This window comes from Hordeum vulgare, chromosome 5H (assembly GCF_904849725.1).
Source record: "Hordeum vulgare subsp. vulgare chromosome 5H, MorexV3_pseudomolecules_assembly, whole genome shotgun sequence".
Taxonomy (NCBI): Eukaryota; Viridiplantae; Streptophyta; class Magnoliopsida; order Poales; family Poaceae; genus Hordeum; species Hordeum vulgare.
In genome coordinates, this window is record NC_058522.1 from 428,826,814 (window position 1) to 428,843,727 (window position 16,914).

General features: G+C 44.1%; 2 protein-coding genes across 3 annotated transcripts; both read left to right on the plus strand.

The window, feature by feature from the left end:
- Positions 1 to 1,847: 1,847 nt before the first annotated feature.
- Positions 1,848 to 3,027, plus strand: LOC123397989. The gene is made up of 2 exons (XM_045092498.1): positions 1,848 to 2,630; positions 2,936 to 3,027. Exons 1-2 carry the CDS (start codon positions 1,931 to 1,933, stop codon positions 2,944 to 2,946), a joined length of 711 nt encoding a protein of 236 aa, XP_044948433.1. The 5' UTR covers positions 1,848 to 1,930; the 3' UTR covers positions 2,947 to 3,027.
- Positions 2,965 to 6,158, plus strand: LOC123397990 (homeobox-leucine zipper protein HOX10-like). Of its 2 annotated transcripts, XM_045092499.1 has the most exons (10): positions 2,965 to 3,094; positions 3,515 to 3,597; positions 3,704 to 3,777; positions 3,874 to 3,969; positions 4,573 to 4,686; positions 4,785 to 4,868; positions 4,964 to 5,119; positions 5,238 to 5,312; positions 5,554 to 5,667; positions 6,117 to 6,158. In XM_045092499.1, exons 2-9 carry the CDS (start codon positions 3,579 to 3,581, stop codon positions 5,641 to 5,643), a joined length of 708 nt encoding a protein of 235 aa, XP_044948434.1. In that variant the 5' UTR covers positions 2,965 to 3,094; positions 3,515 to 3,578; the 3' UTR covers positions 5,644 to 5,667; positions 6,117 to 6,158. The 2 variants fall into 2 exon arrangements, with proteins under 2 accessions (XP_044948434.1, XP_044948435.1); XM_045092500.1 differs by lacking the exon at positions 3,874 to 3,969 and having other exon boundaries at positions 2,981 to 3,094.
- Positions 6,159 to 16,914: the final 10,756 nt, after the last annotated feature.

The window sequence follows — 16,914 nt, forward strand, 5'->3', positions numbered from 1 at the left end:
CTAGACCCAAACTATGAACGTAGCATATTGATCGTGTCATTTTGTTGCTATTGTTTTCTGCGTGTCAAGTATTTGTTCCTACGACCATGAGATCATATAACTCACTGGCACCGGAGGAATGCTTTGTGTGTATCAAACGTCGCAACGTAACTGGGTGACTATAAAGATGCTCTACAGGTATCTCTGAAGGTGTCCGTTGAGTTAGTATGGATCAAGACTGAGATTTGTCACTCCGTGTGACGGAGAGGTATCTCGGGGCCCACTCGGTAATACAACATCACACACAAGCCTTGCAAGCAATGTGACTAAGAGTAAGTCATGGGATCTTGTATTACGGAACGAGTAAAGAGACTTTCCGGTAACGAGATTGAAATAGGTATGCGGATACCGACGATCGAATCTCGGGCAAGTAACATACCGAAGGACAAAGGGAATGGCACACGGGATTATATGAATCCTTGGCACTGAGGTTCAACCGATAAGATCTTCAAAGAATATGTAGGATCTAATATGGGCATCCAGGTTCCGTTGTTGGATATTGACCGAGGAGTGTCTCGGGTCATGTCTGCATAGTTCTCGGACCCGCAGGGTCTGCACACTTAAGGTTCGGTGACGTTTCGGTATAGTTGAGTTATAGGTGTTGGTAACCGAAAGTTGTTCAGAGTCTGGGATGAGATCCAGGACGTCACGAGGAGCTCCGGAATGGTCCGGAGGTAAAGATTGATATATAGGAAGTCCTGTTTTGGTCACTGGAAAAGTTTCGGGCTCATCGGTAGTGTACCGGGAGTGCCGGGAGGGGTGCCGGGGACCATCGGGAGGGGTGTCATGCCCCAAGGGGTCTCATGGGCTATGGGAAGAGATAAACCAGCCCCTAGTGGGCTGGAATAAGTTTCCACTAAGACCCATAAGGGTTGAGAAGGAAAAAACACAAGGTGGAAAGAGTTTCCAAGTGGGAAGGTAGAATCCTAGTCCAAGTAGAATTGGAGTAGGACTCCTCCTCCTCCAATTTCGGCCAAACCTTGAGGGTTTGAGGCTGCCTCCTCCCCTCCCTCCCTCCTATATATACTAGAGGTATTGAGGGTTTTTGAGACACAACTTTGCCACGGCAGCCCGACCACATACCTTCATGGTTTTTCCTCTAGATTGCGTTTCTGCGGAGCTCGGGCGGAGCCCTGCTGAGATAAGATCACCACCAACCTCCGGAGCGCCGTCACGCTGCCGGAGAACTCATCTACCTCTCCGTCTCTCTTGCTGGATCAAGAAGGCCGAGATCATCGTCGAGCTGTACGTGTGCTGAACGCGGAGATGCCGTCCGTTCGGCACTAGATCAGAGCGGATCGTGGGACAGATCGCGGGACGGTTCGTGGGTCGGTTCGCGGGGCGGATCGAGGGACGTGAGGACGTTCCACTACATCAACCGCGTTTATTAACGCTTCCTGCTGTGCGATCTACAAGGGTATGTAGATCTGAAATCTCCCTCGTAGATGGACATCACCATGATACACTACTAGGAAAAGGGCTATAGATAATATAGACACTAATGGCGCACCAGACAAGTGGTGCGCCACTACTATATAGCAGTAGCGCACCATGTGCAGGTGCACCATTAGTGTGCTGGACACTAATGACGCACCACACACACAGTGCGCCACTACTAATAAACTTTTTTTTCCAAAAATACTAATGGCGCATAGGAACAGAGTGCGCCATTACTAGTTTAACTAGTAATGACGCACCACTCACCCAGTGCGCCACTACTATAAATTTTGGTGGGCCATTAGTAACCAGACGGGACGGATCGATTCGCAGCAAAACAACAAGTTTGTTTCTTTAGTCGGCACCCAACGCATATCCTGCACCATTCAGGAGGGCATCTCACCCAACACACATCGCGGCCGCCGCCATCCTCCGACGGAGCTCGCCGCCAGCCATGGTCTCAACCACCTTCTCCTCCTCCCGTCCCGTCATCAGAAGAGAGGAGGGAGGGAGTTCCACCGCGACCGCGAACCAGCAGGTGAGCCGGCGGCCATGGCACGCCCAGATCCACGCGGCCACGGTATTTCGACCCGCGAGCTCGCGTGCTCCGTGCGGCGAGGAGGGGGCGCTGACCGGCGCATGCGTGCCTGCGGCGGTTGCTTCTCCTGGAAGCTTCGGTGGGCACGGCCCGATCCGGTTTAATCCGAGAGCAGGCGGCGGCAATGTCGGCCGCGGGGGAGGACATAGTGCAGCACCTCTCGTCCAACTCCAACCCGTCCTCGTCCAAGCTCGCCAAGCTCGAGGCGCGCATGGCCGGCAAGGCCGTCTCGGTGCTGCCCCCATCGTCGCCGCACCACCCGTGGTCTCCGCCACCTCCGCCCCCACCTTCATGGAGCAGGAGGAGCTGCTTGAGTTCTCCTCCTCTTCGGTGATGGCGATGAGAGGGGGAACAGCGACGGCGGTGGTTCCGATAGGGCCGGGATGGACTCGGGGAAATACGTGCGCTACACGCCCGACCAGGTCGAGATGCTCGAGCGGGTGTACGCCGACTGCCCCAAGCCGACGTCCTCGCGCCGCCAGCAGCTGCTGCGCGAGTGCCCCATACATGCCAACATCGTGGCGAGGCAGATCAAGGTCTGATTCCAGAACAGAAGGTAATAACATAAATCCTAGTTAGAATCTGCTGATTCTGAAAATACTGGCTATTGTAGCATCCTCTCAGTCATGCCCCTTCAGTTCAGAATATATGCCCCTACTCTTCATGGTGGTGTTCTTGTCAAAATGTACTGTAGCTCTGTAAACTGTTACATTGCAGTTGTGAACATGCAATTTGTTTTGATATGGAGAGAAATTGTCATCTCAATTGCTTGCTGCATTTCACCTCTATCAGGTCTATAGTCTTCCTTTTTTTTCGTTTCATATTGTGCTAATGTGGATGATTACGCCTGGCTGTTACAAGTGCCGAGATAAGCTGTGGAAAGAGTCTTCACGGCTTGAGTCCGTGAACAGGAAGGTGTCGGCCATGAATAAGCTTCTTATGGAAGAGAACGAACGTCCCCAGAAACAGGTCTCCCAGCTGGTTCATGAGAATGCACAAGTGCGGCAGCAGCTGCAGAATGTAAGTCTTTGTTGTGTGGTAGGCGTCACGCCCTCTTCACAAACATCCCCTTTCTGAAGTCTTGTTTATTCACATTTGGTTTTGCATAATGTACTAATACACAATTACACATTAACATCCCTCTTTGCATAATGTAAGACACATGGCATCTGCAGGAACGTTCAGTTTCATATGATGCTTCGTACTTGTATTTGAGCATGGTAGTATAGCAGCAGTGAGTTGTTAGTTGTACAGTAGTGTAGTTGTATGTGCCATTATCATATCGAGTCCTTATGCTGTTGTTGTAAGGTAGGTGTATGGTGTACCACCTAGAGGCATGTTCAATACAACCATGAACTCGTCCTTGAGATGTTAGAAACTTAACCAGATTGTTCTACTTTTACCTTACTTTTCCTAATAACATCTGTTGATTCAATACAGACTTCAATGGCAGATGATACAAGCTGTGAATCAAATTTGACTACCCCTCGAAACCCTATAAGGGATGCAAGTAACCCTTCTGGGTAAGAAAATTACTTGAAAGAATTCTTGCTGCTGACCTTGCCTTTTCAAGACCATCCTTTCCTGAAACTAGGTTTATTTCTCCTTCCATGCTCCTTTCAATTGCAGAGGAGACCCTGACAGAGTTCCTCTCGAAGGCTACTAGGACTGCTATTGAATGGGTCCAAATGCCTGGGATGAAGGTTACATGCCAGCCTTTTATTTTGTTCTGTTTTTGTGAACAACACTTATAAGATGTTCAACGATATGCTAATTATGTTCTGTTTTCATGATATTAGCCTGGTCCGGATTCGGTTGGTATTGTGGCCATTTCACACGGTTGCCGTGGTGTTGCTGCCCGTGCCTGTGGTTTGGTGAATCTAGAACCAACAAAAGAAAGTGTTTTACTGCTTCTTAGTGCTTAGTTTTGAAATTTATGTTATGTCAAGCTTCCTCCTTCTCCAAAAAAAATGTTATGTCAAACTTTTTTCTGTCAATATTTATGTGGGGTAACTGGGTAAGTATTTTGTGTGTTAGTATGCTCATTTGCAACTGATTTAGACTTGGTTTTGTGTGGATATGGTGATTTGTTATGGGTTAAAGAAACACAAATGCCATGGAAGACATTGTTGGTTATTTACGACTGAGTAAAGTTAGAGGGAAGACAATTCAATACTTAAGGCCTTAACTTTGAATGGTGTCCTCTTCTGCAGGCTCCTGGAAATTTTTCTCTGATCACTTAGGTTGTGCTACAAAGATAGAGTGCTCTACTCGTGTTAGTAGGTTGTAATACTATTTGATCGGAATGCAAATGAATACTTAAGGCCTTAAATTTGAATAGTCTCCTTTTCCACTCGCTCCTGGAGTAACCACTCAGCTTGTATGACATACATATGTTTTGTCTACTGAGTGTAATTGCAAAAAATCAAACTGTCAATACAACTTACAGTTGGTAAAGTAATCAAGACGTTGTGTCTGATATAACCTGTGTTATGTAGGTTGTAGAGATCTTGAAAGATCGACCGTCTTGGTTCCGTGATTGTCGAAGCCTGGAAGTCTTCACAGTGTTACCGGGTGCAAATGGAGGAACAATTGAACTTGTTTACACACAGGTCGGCATTAAACCATTTTTGGTTGAAATGTTTCTTCTGCCTATGTACTGATGCACATGGCTCCTGCTCTGAACTCTACCATTTGTTTTTATATGCAGTTGTATGCTCCAACAACTTTAGTACCTGCACGTGATTTTTGGACTCTAAGGTATACAACCATAGTGGAAGATGGCAGTCTTGTGGTATGTACGAGTATGAGCACTAACTTTACTTATTTTAACTCTATTGTATACAAGCTAGGATATCACCCTGTTGCTAATATTCTTCCATCTCTAAGGTCTGCGAGAGATCCTTGAGTGGTTCTAGGGGTGGTCCAAGTGCAGCTTCTGCACAACAGTTTGTCAGAGATGAAATGCTTCCAAGTGGATATTTAGTTCGCCCCTGTGATGGCGGAGGTTCCATTGTTCATATAGTGCACCATCTGGAATTTGAGGTCTGATCCCTGTTCTGTATCCTTATGTTTGCATTTTGATGTAGTTTGATTTTTCGGAAATAATATGACTGTTTCTTTGTGATGCCCATTAAACATTTGATTTTGTTTGATCTTTCAGGCATGGAATATTCCTGAAGTGCTTCGTCCGCTCTATGAGTCTTCTAGGGTGGTTGCTCAGAAAATGACTACCGCGATGAGTGTTTACTGTTTAGTGCTTGCAAAGTTTTGCTCCGCTCTATCTATGCATGTGAAATTATATCAGTACTGATTACAAGCTCTTCATTATGTGGAAAACCACTTAATCGTGAACTCTGAAGTTTTATATTTGATATGTGGTGAAAATGATTACGATTTTAAGTCACTAAGAGAACTTGGGAGTTCATTCTCTGCACCATACTTCATACTAAAAATTACTATCTGCACTACATGTCAAGGCACTCCGCCACATCAGACAAATTGCTCAAGAAACAAGCCTTTCAAGTTTGATATACCATCTCCTCATGACATGGTCTCCACGGGCTTAAAATCGTCCAGACATTTGCAAAAAGGTAGTCTTCGTAGCATTTCTCTTATTCTCTCGACTACTTAAAAGATGCATCTAAACATTTACTTCAAGAGAACTTCATGTTGTATTACCTTTTTGTTTGCAAGCTCATGTGGAACTTTTGTAGTTGATAACGATTTGACTAATCTTACATCTTTAAGTATAACCAGTGAGTCTGGTTATCATGTAGAGAGTAACTATTTACCACTGTCATCAAAGAACCTTATGAAATCTATTCATTTTACATCTTACATCTTTTGTTCTATTCGTTTCACCATAGATTTGGTAGCACTTTTAGGTTGATGCCATTGAACAAGATATTAAGTTTGTCATATACTGTAAGCTAAAAAAGTGAACTCTCTTTTGTACTGTTGTTCTCATGGTCCACGGATGCCACGTAATCTTCATGATTTAGAGTGTTAAATTTGACATGTTGATGATTTCATCTTGTAGGTTGCCACGCGGATGCTCTTTGGACTACGATATGGACATGAAGGCATTTGTTTTAGTGCCAAATATTACTTACTAATGCCTGCAAAGTATCGTTGTGTATTATATTTGCTATGGAGCTATGTATGTATGGATGCTATGGAACTATATGTTTATATGGATGCTATGGAATTTTGGATGTATGGATGCTATGGATCATGAAATTTGTTATGCAACTTTGCATATATGTTATGTGTTGTGGATTAGTAAAACTATCGAGCACATATTATGTATTATATATTTGATATATATGTTATGTGCTGTTGAATTTATGGTTTTGAAACAAAACATATATATGCCAGAATCTTTGATGTCATGGGGCTCTCAGCAAAGATTTCATACTAGTGGCGCACCACTCAGCACTTTAGTGGCGCACTGCAAAAAGCACACTAGTGGCGCATCGTCAACTAGTGCACCATTAGTAAGCTAGAGTACATGGGTAAATATGCCCCCCTGAGAGGCATACTAATGAAGCACCAAGGGCTATACTAATGGCACACTGCCTGGTGCGCCATTAGTAAAAAATTCTAATGGTGTGATGCTAGTGGTGCACCTGTAGTGTGCCGTTAGTAGCCAAAACAGGTGCGCCACTAGCAGGCCTTTTCCTAGTAGTGATAGGTCTTCGTGCGCGTAGAATTTTTTTTGTTTCCCATGCGACGTTCCCCAACAGTGGCATCATGAGCCAGGTTCATGCGCAGATGTTATCTCGAGTAGAACACAAAAGCTTTTGTGGGCGGTGATGTGCGATTTGCTGTCCTCCTTAGTCTTTTCTTGATTCCGCAGTGTAGGGTATGCTTGTGATGTGATATGGCGAACGACGTGATGTGATATATTGAATGTATGGGATGATCATGTTGTAATAGTTAATATCGACTTGCACGTCGATGCTACGGCAACCGGCAGGAGCCACAGGGTTGTCTTTAAACTAACGTTTGTGTTTGCAGATGCGTTACTATATTGCTAGGACGTAGCTTTAGTAGTAATAGCATAGAATACACGACAACCTCGATGGTGACACGATGATGGAGATCATGATGATGGGGATCATGGTGTGGCACCGGTGACAAGAAGATCATACCGGTGCTTTGGTGACGGAGATCAAGGAGCACTTGATGATGGCCATATGATGTCACTTATGAATTGCATGTGATGTTAATCCTTTATGCACCTTATCTTGCTTAGAACGACGGTAGCATTATGAGGTGATCTCTCACTAAAATTCCAAGCTCAAATTGTGTTCTCCCCGACTATGCACCATTGCGACAGTTCGTCGTTTCGAGACACCACGTGACGATCGGGTGTGATAGACTCAACGTTCACATACAACAGGTGCACAACAGTTGCACGCGCAAAACACTAGGGTTAAACTTGACGAGCCTAGCATGTACAGACATGGCCTCGGAACACAAGAGACCAAAAGGTCGAGCATGAATCGTATAGTTGATATGATTAGCATAGAGATGCTTACCACTGAAACTATTCTCGACTCACGTGATGATCGGACTTGAGATAGTGGATTTGGATCATGTACCACTCAAATGACTAGAGAGATGTACTTTTTGAGTGGAAGTTCTTAAGTAATATGATTAATTGAACTAATTATCATGAACATAGTCTAATGGTCTTTGCGAATTACGATGTAGCTTGCGCTATAGCTCTACTGTTTTTATATGTTCCTAGAGAAAATTTAGTTGAAAGTTGATAGTAGAAATTTTGCGGACTGAATCCGTAAATTGAGGATTGTCCTCGTTGCTGCGCAGAAGGTTTATGTCTTTAATGCACCACTCGGTGTGCTGCACCTCGAGCGTCGTCTATGGATGTTGTGAACATCCGACATACACGTTTCTAATGACTACGCGATAGTTCAGTGCAAAATACTTAATGGCTGAGAAGCAAGGCGCCGAAGACGTTTTGAAACGTCACGGAACATAAGAGATGTTCTAAAGAGATGAAATTGTGATTTCATGCTCGTGCCCTTGTTAAGAGGTATGAGACCTCCGCCAAGATTGTTTGTCCATGAAGAAAAGGAGAAAAGCTCAATCATTGAGCGTGTGCTCAGATTGTCTGAGTACGACAATCGCTTGAATCAAGTGGGAGTTAATCTTCCAGATGAGATAGTGATGGTTCTCCAAAGTCACTGCCACCAAGCTGTAAGAGCTTCATGATGAACTATAACATATCAATGATAGATACAATGATCCTTGAGCGATTCGCGATGTTCAACACTGCGAAAGTAGAAATCAAGAAGGATCATCAATAGTTGATGGTTAGTAAAACCACTAAGTTTCAAGAAAGGCAAGGGCTAGAAGGGATACTTCGTGAAACGACAAAACAGTTGCTGCACTAATGAAGAGACCCAAGATTGAACCCAAACCCGAGACTGAGTTCTTCTGTTGTGAGGGGAACGGTCACTGAGGCGGAGCTACCCTAGATGCTTGGTAGATAAGAAGGCTGGCTAAGTCGACAGAAGTATATTTGATATACATGATATTGATGTGTACTTTACTATTACTCCTAGTAGCGCGAGGGTATCAGATACCGGTTCGGTTGCTAAGTGATTAGTAACTCGAAATGAAAGCTACAGTATAAACGGAGACTAGCTAAAGGCAAGGTGACGATACGTGTTGGAAGTGTATCCAAGGATGATGTGATCAAACGTCGCACGCTCCCTCTACCATCGGGTTTGGTGTTAAACCTAAATAATTGTTATTTGGTGCTTGCGTTGAGCATGAACATGATTGGATCGTGTTTATTGCAATACGATTATTCATTTAAAGAGAATAATGGTTACTTTATTTGCTTGAATAATCACCTTCAATGGTTTATTGAATCTCGATCGTAGTGTTACACATGTTCATGATATTGGTGCCAAAAGATACAAGGTAATGATGATAAGTACCACCTACTTGTGGCACTGCCGCTTGAGTCATGTTGGTGTAAATTGCATGAAAGGCTCCCTGCTGATGGATCTTTAAATCTCACTTGATTTTGAATCACTTGAGACATGCAAATCATACCACATGAGCAAGGCCTTGTTTTCATTGAGATGAAACAAGAAAGTAACTTGTTGGAAGTAATACATTTTGATGTATGCCGTCCAATGAGTGCTGAGGCACGCAGTGGATATCATTATGTTCTTACTTCAATGAAGATTTGAGTAGATACAAGAGTGTTTACTTACTGAATCACAAGTCCAAAATATTGAAAATTTCAATTCTGTTTGAGAGTGAAGTTCGTCGTAACAAGAGGATAAACTATCTACGATATGATCATAGAGATCTGAGTTGCCAGTTTTGGTACACAGTTGAGACAATGTAGAAGTTGTTTCGCAATTCATGCCACCAGGAACACCATAGTGTGATGGTGTGTCCGAACGTCATAGCCGCGACCTATTTGATATGGTGCATACTATGATGTCTCTTATGGAGTTACCACTGTCATTTATGGGTTATGCATTAGAGACAACCGCATTCACTTTAAATAGGGCATTGCGTAATTTCGTTGAGATGACACAGTATAAACTGAGTTTAGAGAAATCTAAGTTGTCGTTTCTTGAAAGTTTGGGGCTGCGATGCTTATGTGAAAAGGTTTCAGTCTGATAAGCTCGAACCCAAAGCGGATAAATGCATCTTCGTAGGATATCCAAAACAGTTGGATACATCTCCTATCTCAGATCCGGAAGCAAAGTATTTGTTTCTAGAAACGGATCCTTTCTCGAGGAAAGGTTTCTCTCGAAAGAATTGAGTGGGAGAGTGGTGGAACTTGATGAGGTTATTGAACCGTCACTTCAACCAGTGTGTAGCAGGGCGCAGGAAGTTGTTCCTATGGCGCTTACACCAATTGAAGTGGAAGCTGATGATGGTGATCATTGAGCATTGGATCAAGTTACTACAAACCTCGTAGGTCGACAAGGTCGCATACTACTATAGAGTGGTATGGTAACCCTGTCATGGAGGTCATGTTGTTGAACAACAATGAACCTACGAGTTATGGAGAAGCAATGGTGGGCCCGGATTCCGACAAATGGCTGGAGGCCATGAAATCCGAGAGAGAATCCATATGTGAGAACAAAGTATAGACTTTGGAAGAACTACTTGATGGTCGTAGGACTATTAAGTAAAGATGGATCTTTATAAGGAAGACAGATGATGATGGTGAATCGTCACCATTAAGAAAAGCTCGACTTGTCGCAAGGATGTTTTCCGACAAGTTCAAAGAGTTGAGTATGATGAGACTTTCTCACTCATGGTGATGCTAAAAGTCTGTTGGATTTATGTTAGAAGTTGCTGCATTATTTATGAAATATTGCACATAAGATGTCAAAACATTGTTTTCCTCGACGGAAAGGTTGTATGTGATACAACCGGAAAGTTTTGTCGATCCTAAGGATGCTAACAAGTATGCAAGCTCCAGCGATCCTTCTATGGACTGGTGCAAGCATCTCGGAGTTGGAATATATGCTTTGATGAGTTGATCAAAGCTTTTGGGTTTATACAACGTTTATGAGAAACTTCTATTTCCAAAGAAGTGAGTGGGAGCACTATAGAATTTCTGATAAGTATATGTGGTTGACATATTGTTGATCAGAAGTAATGTAGAATTTCTGTGAAGCATAAAAGGTTGTTTGGAAGGAGTTTTTCAAAGGAATACCTGGATTGAGTGTAGCGACCCGACTCAATACGAGTCAAGCCTTTGGTGTTTCCGTACCATCCCAAGATCATGCTGGTACACACTCAGTACATCAATGTATATATCAAGAGTTCAATCACACAGCTTTATTAATCGAAATCTCATATCGAGTACTTTATTACAATAATGAATTACAATAAAGTGGCTGAAGGCCATCTCATGAGATATCTAACGAACACTAGCGGAAGCATCAGGTAGACGAGTCCATCCGACTTCAGGGCATGTCATTGAGCGTAGATCGTAGCCTCACTCCTGGTCGAAAAAGTACTCTGCAACATGATACGTTGCAGCCGTGTAGGTCAACATATGGAATATGCCGGCAAGTCATCAAGAGAGGGAAAAAAATAACCAACTATCTCTACATGCATATTTGGCATGTGGGGCTATAAGTTTTGCATAAAGCCAATTTTCTCCTACAACAAGAGGGGGCTGAAAGCAAAATATTACTACACTGTTTGTTGTTAACGAGATGGTTCCGCCAACCAATTCTCATACCCGAGTTGTTGTTAATTCCCACATCATTATTAAGTTGTGTCGAGAGTTCAGGGAAATTTCAATGCCTTCGGCTCAAGTTGTCCATGACCGTGGACACGACTAATCGATTAGGTTTGGGCACTCTGCAGAGTTTTGCACACGTTCCCCACAAGATTTGATCGCCTCCGAGTATGTCCTCGCACTTCAGGGTGTTTGAAGACCAGATGATCAAAACATGGTCTTTCAACGGGTCCCTCTGAATCCCTGTCGGTGCCCATCCATTCCTACCATTTGTCTACATCTGCTAGCACCGCCTGTCCAGAGTTGCCGCGTTGTCCAACCAAGCCAGAGCCCATAATGACTTGTGGCTGTGCAGGTAAGCCTTGGGTCTTGAAGCCTCCGTCCGTCTCTTCGAGCCTGGGTGAAGCTTTCCGCAGGATGTCATGGCCCGTCTCCAGCATCCCAGGGTCGTCCATTGGTTTCTCCAGGGAGCCCATCAAACCGTCCTTCACCCAGAGTTGCATTGCTTCATGAGGTCTTGAAAATCTTGACTTAACCGGTCTTGGGTATTTAATTATCCTCGCATCACTCGTGTTATGCACTCAACCAAAATCCCGTCTACTCAAGCATAGCAATATGAAATTTGTCGTCCCGGGCCAAGTATCGGGGTTTTTGTGTGCCTACCACATGATACTACAACCTATACTAAAATTTGCAAGTACCTACGCAGCATGCAATTGGGCAAAAAAAGGTGAAACTACCATGCATAGAAAAAACATAGGAGATAGTATGATCAAAATAACTTGCCTTGATGATAGTTGTCTTGATCGAGCGCTTCTAAGTAACAAGCTTCGCACTCCGGGTGATCTACCGATACAAACAAATACACACCATAAGCACTACAATCATCAACAAGTAAAATACATCACAAGCATAAAGTAGCTATGGCATAAAGTGAAAGAATTCACTTCACCTAACTAAGGCAGAAATTGTTTCTGTTAAAACCCCAAGTACAAATATATAAAAAATATTGAAACTTATACTACAGTAAGATATAATCACTAGGAAGCAATAGCAAAAAGAATCAAATACAAATCTATTTTTAAACTCCTGGAATAAGCAAAACAAGGTTTAAACTAAATCTGATCTAATTCAAATCTTAAAATTTCAAACATATACAAATTATATGTTTTTAAAAACTACATAAAAATATTGGTCTACTGGAAAAAGAATCAACCTCATTGGAATTCTGGATCAAAAGCTATGATCAAAACAAGGTTGGAACTTTTTCTGTTTTGGAATTAAAACAGAAAACTAAAATCTGAATTCTATCGGATAGGGGGTACACGTGGCGCCCTCTGATTGGTCTACAGGTGTTTGCTGCAGGGAAATCTAACAAATGGCCGAATCTTAACAAAAACCTCTTCGGCTAATATTAAGTAATGAAAAACCGGCCCGGTTTTGTTTAAAAGGCCGAAGGGGTATGGGTGATCTAATCTCTACCGTTTACTCACGATCTAACGGCTAAGGAAAAGATGGGGGGTCTCACCGTGAGTTGCTGGGGCTGCTTCTTCTCAGGCGAGATAGAGAAGAGGTGGTGCTCGGGGAGGGGGCTCCGGCGATCTCCGGCGGCGTCCGAGGCGTGGGGAGGACGGAGGTGGGTCTCCTCCGTCGATTGGCGTCGACGGCGAGGTGCTTCGAGGTCGGGGGAGAGCAGGGGTGGCCGGGGAAGTCTCTGTTGCCAGCCGAACTCCGGCGAGCAGCGGGGGTGCAGCGGCGTGGGGCGGCGAAGGGGGGGTTTACGGGGGGAAATGGAGCGCGGCGGCGATGGGGGTTTCTCCGGTGGCGTAGGCTCGGGCGGGGAGGTGCGGTAGTGGCCGGGGAGGCGTGGAGGATTTCCTACTGGAGCTTGGGCTCCAGCGAGGTACGAGGGCAGGGCGAGGTGGTTCTGGCGTGGGAGGAGGGGGCCGAGGGGGGGGGCTGGAGGCGGCGGTTATATAGGGGCGAGGGGGGCTCGGGGAAGGAAGGGGGGGAATCGGATCGGGGGGATCCCGGCGATCTAGGAGGTGGCGCCATGGAGGGTGCAGTGGCGCTGGGAAGGAAAGGGCACGGGAGAAAGAAAAGGAAAGAGGAACAAGAAGGAAGGAAAAAAAAGAAAGGAAAAAAAAGAGAAAGGAAGAAAGGGGTGCGCTGGGTGGAGGAGATCCCGTGGGATTTTGGATTTGGGCCAGGGGATTTGGCCCGATTCCTTTCCTACGCCTGCTGGCGGTTTCAAAAAAAGATTTCCTTTTATTTAAAACAGCAAGGGAAAAATAATAAAAGGAAACAAAATAAAAAGATTTATATGGGGTATTATATACCAAAATTTTCAGAAAAATATTTCCTACTCGTTTATCATTTTTCCAACACCAAAATAAAAACTTTTTAATTTTTTTTTTCAGAAAAATCCCTAAGGCTTTATTTTATTTTTGGAAATTAATTTCTCCATAAAACTTTGGTTTTTTCTTGGCTCAAATATTTTCAAAAGTGCCTCACATTTTGGAGGGTCATTTTCCTCCGCTCTTTCTTGCTTGCAAGAAATCATTTCCCGGCACTTCTTGCACGAAGAAAAAAAACAAATAGAAATGCAAAAGAAAAATTTGAAAGAATTCAAATGCAAATCTTTATTGCCATTCAATATGCATAGATGCTTAGCTACAATTGTAAAACATTCCCAATTAGGAAAATTGGGATGTTACATTGAGCTACTTGAACATTGAGCATCAAGATCTATGGAGATAGATCGAAACGCTTAATAGAAATTTCAACAAGATGCATGCCTTGACAAGTTTTTGAAGGAGTTCAAAATAGATCAGCAAAGAAGGAGTTCTTAACTATGTTGTAAGGTGTGAATTTGAGTAAAGACTCAAAACCCGACCACGGCAGAATAAAGAGAATAGACGAAGGTCGTCTTCTATGCCTTAGCCGTAGACTCTAAAGTATGCCATGCTGAGTACCGCACCTGATCTGTGCCTTGCAGCAAGTCTGTTAAGAGGTACAGAGAGTGATCCAGGATTGAATCACTCATCAGCGGTCAAAGTTGTCCTTAGTAACTAAATGGACTAAGGAATTTTTCTCGATTATGGAGGTGGTTAAAGAGTTCGTCGTAAAAGGTTACGTTGATGCAAGGTTTGACACTAATCCGAATAACTATGAGTAGTAAAACGGATTCGTATAGTAGAGTGGATATTTGGAGTATTTCCGAATAGCACGTAGTAGCAGCATCTATAAGATAACATAAAGATTTGTAAAGAACACACGGATCTGAAAGTTTCAAAACCATTGACTAAAACCTCTCTCACGAGCAAGACATGATCAGACCCCAGAACTATATGGGTGTTGGATTCGTTGAAATCACATGGTGATGTGAACTAGATTATTGACTCTAGTGCAAGTGGGAGACTGTTGGAAATATTCCCTAGAGGCAATAATAAATTAGTTATTATTATATTTCCTTGTTCATAATAATCGTTTATTATCCATGCTAGAATTGTATTGATTGGAAACTCAAATACATGTGTGGATACATAGACAACACACTGTCCCTAGTGAGCCTCTAGTTGACTAGTTCGTTGATCAAAGATGGTCAAGGTTTCATGGACATAAGCAAGTGTTGTCACTTGATAATGGGATCACATCATTAGGATAATCATGTGATGGACAAGACCCAAACTATGAACGTAGCATATTAATCGTGTCATTTTATTGCTATTGTTTTCTGCGTGTCAAGTATTTGTTCCTATGACCATGAGATCATATAACTCACTCGCACCGGAGGAATACCTTGTGTGCATCAAACGTCGCAACGTAACTGAGTGACTATAAAGGTGCTCTACAGGTATCTCCGAAGGTGTCCGTTGAGTTAGTATGGATCAAGACTGGGATTTGTCACTCCGTGTGACGGAGAGGTATCTCGGGGCCCACTCGGTAATACAACATCACAAACAAGGCTTGCAAGCACTGTGAATAAGTGTAAGTCATGGGATTTTGTATTACGGAACGAGTAAAGAGACTTGCCGGTAACGAGATTGAAATAGGTATGCGGATACCGATGATCGAATCTCGGGCAAGTAACATACCGAAGGACCAAGGGAATGACATACGGGATTATATGAATCCTTGGCACTGAGGTTCAACCGATAAGATCTTTGGAGAATATGTAGGATCCAATATGGGCATCCAGGTCCCGCTGTTGGATATTGACCGAGGAGTGTCTCGGGTCATGTCCGCATAGTTCTCGAACCCGCAGGGTCTGCACACTTAAGGTTCGGTGATGTTTCGGTATAGTTGAGTTATAGGTGTTGGTAACCGAAATTTTTTCGGAGTCCCGGATGAGATCCAGGATGTCACGAGGAGCTTCGGAATGGTCCGGAGGTAAAGATTGATATATAGGAAGTCCTGTTTTGGTCATCGGAAAAGTTTCGGGCTCATCGGTAGTGTACCAGGAGTGCCGGGAGGGGTGCTGGGGACCATCGGGAGGGGTGTCATGCCCCAAGGGGTCTCATGGGCTATGGGAAGAGATAAAACAGCTCCTAGTGGGCTGAAATAAGTTCCCACTAAGGCCCATAAGGTTTGAGAAGGAAAATACACAAGGTGGAAAGAGTTTCCAAGTGGGAAGGTGGAATCCTACTCCAAGTAGGATTGGAGTAGGACTCCTCCACCTCCAATTTCGACCAAACCATGAGGGTTTGAGGCTGCCTCCTCCCCTCCCTCCCTCCTATATATACTAGAGGTATTGAGGGTTTTTGAGACACAACTTTGCCACGGCATCCCGACCACATACCTCCACGGTTTTTCCTCTAGATCGCGTTTCTGCGGAGCTCGGGCGGAGCCCTGCTAAGATAAGATCACCACCAACCTCCGGAGCGCCATCACGCTGCCGGAGAACTCATCTACCTCTCCGTCTCTCCTGCTGGATCAAGAAGGCCGAGATCATCGTCAAGCTGTACGTGTGCTCAACGCGGAGGTGCCGTCCGTTCGGCACTAGATCGGAGCGGATCGTGGGATGAATCGCGGGACGGTTCGTGGGATGGGTCACGGGGCGGATCGAGGGCGTGAGGACGTTCCACTACATCAACCGCCTTTATTAACGCTTCCTGTTGTTCGATCTACAAGGGCATGTAGGTCTGAAATCCCCCTCGTAGATGGACATCACCATGATAGGTCTTCGTGCGTGTAGGAATTTTTTGTGTCCCATGCGACGTTCCCCAACACATCTCTTGTATGGCAATCCCTACTCATTCACATTGATATCTATTAATGGGCATCTCCATAGCCCTTTGATACGCTGAGTGAATGTGACCATCTCCTCCTTTTTTCTCTCACAACCACCACCACACTCTATTCCACCTATAGTGCTATATCTATGGCTCACGCTCATGTATTGCATGATAGTTATAAAAGGTTTGAGAAAGTAAGAGTGCGAAAACAATTACTTGGCCAATACCGGGGTTGTGCATGATTTACATTAGTTGTGTGAGGATGATGGAGCATAGCCAGACTATTTGATTTTGTAGGGATAACTTTCCTTGGCCTTGTTATTTTGAAAGTTCATGATTAC

Coding starts and splice junctions, on each gene's coding strand:
- LOC123397989 (XM_045092498.1), top strand. CDS start 1,931: ATGGTCTCAACCACCTTCTCCTCCTCCCGTCCCGTCATCAGAAGAGAG.
- LOC123397990 (XM_045092499.1), top strand. Junction 3,778..3,873: donor TCCAAATGCCTGGGATGAAG/GTTACATGCCAG, acceptor TCATGATATTAG/CCTGGTCCGGATTCGGTTGG. Junction 4,869..4,963: donor TGGAAGATGGCAGTCTTGTG/GTATGTACGAGT, acceptor TCCATCTCTAAG/GTCTGCGAGAGATCCTTGAG.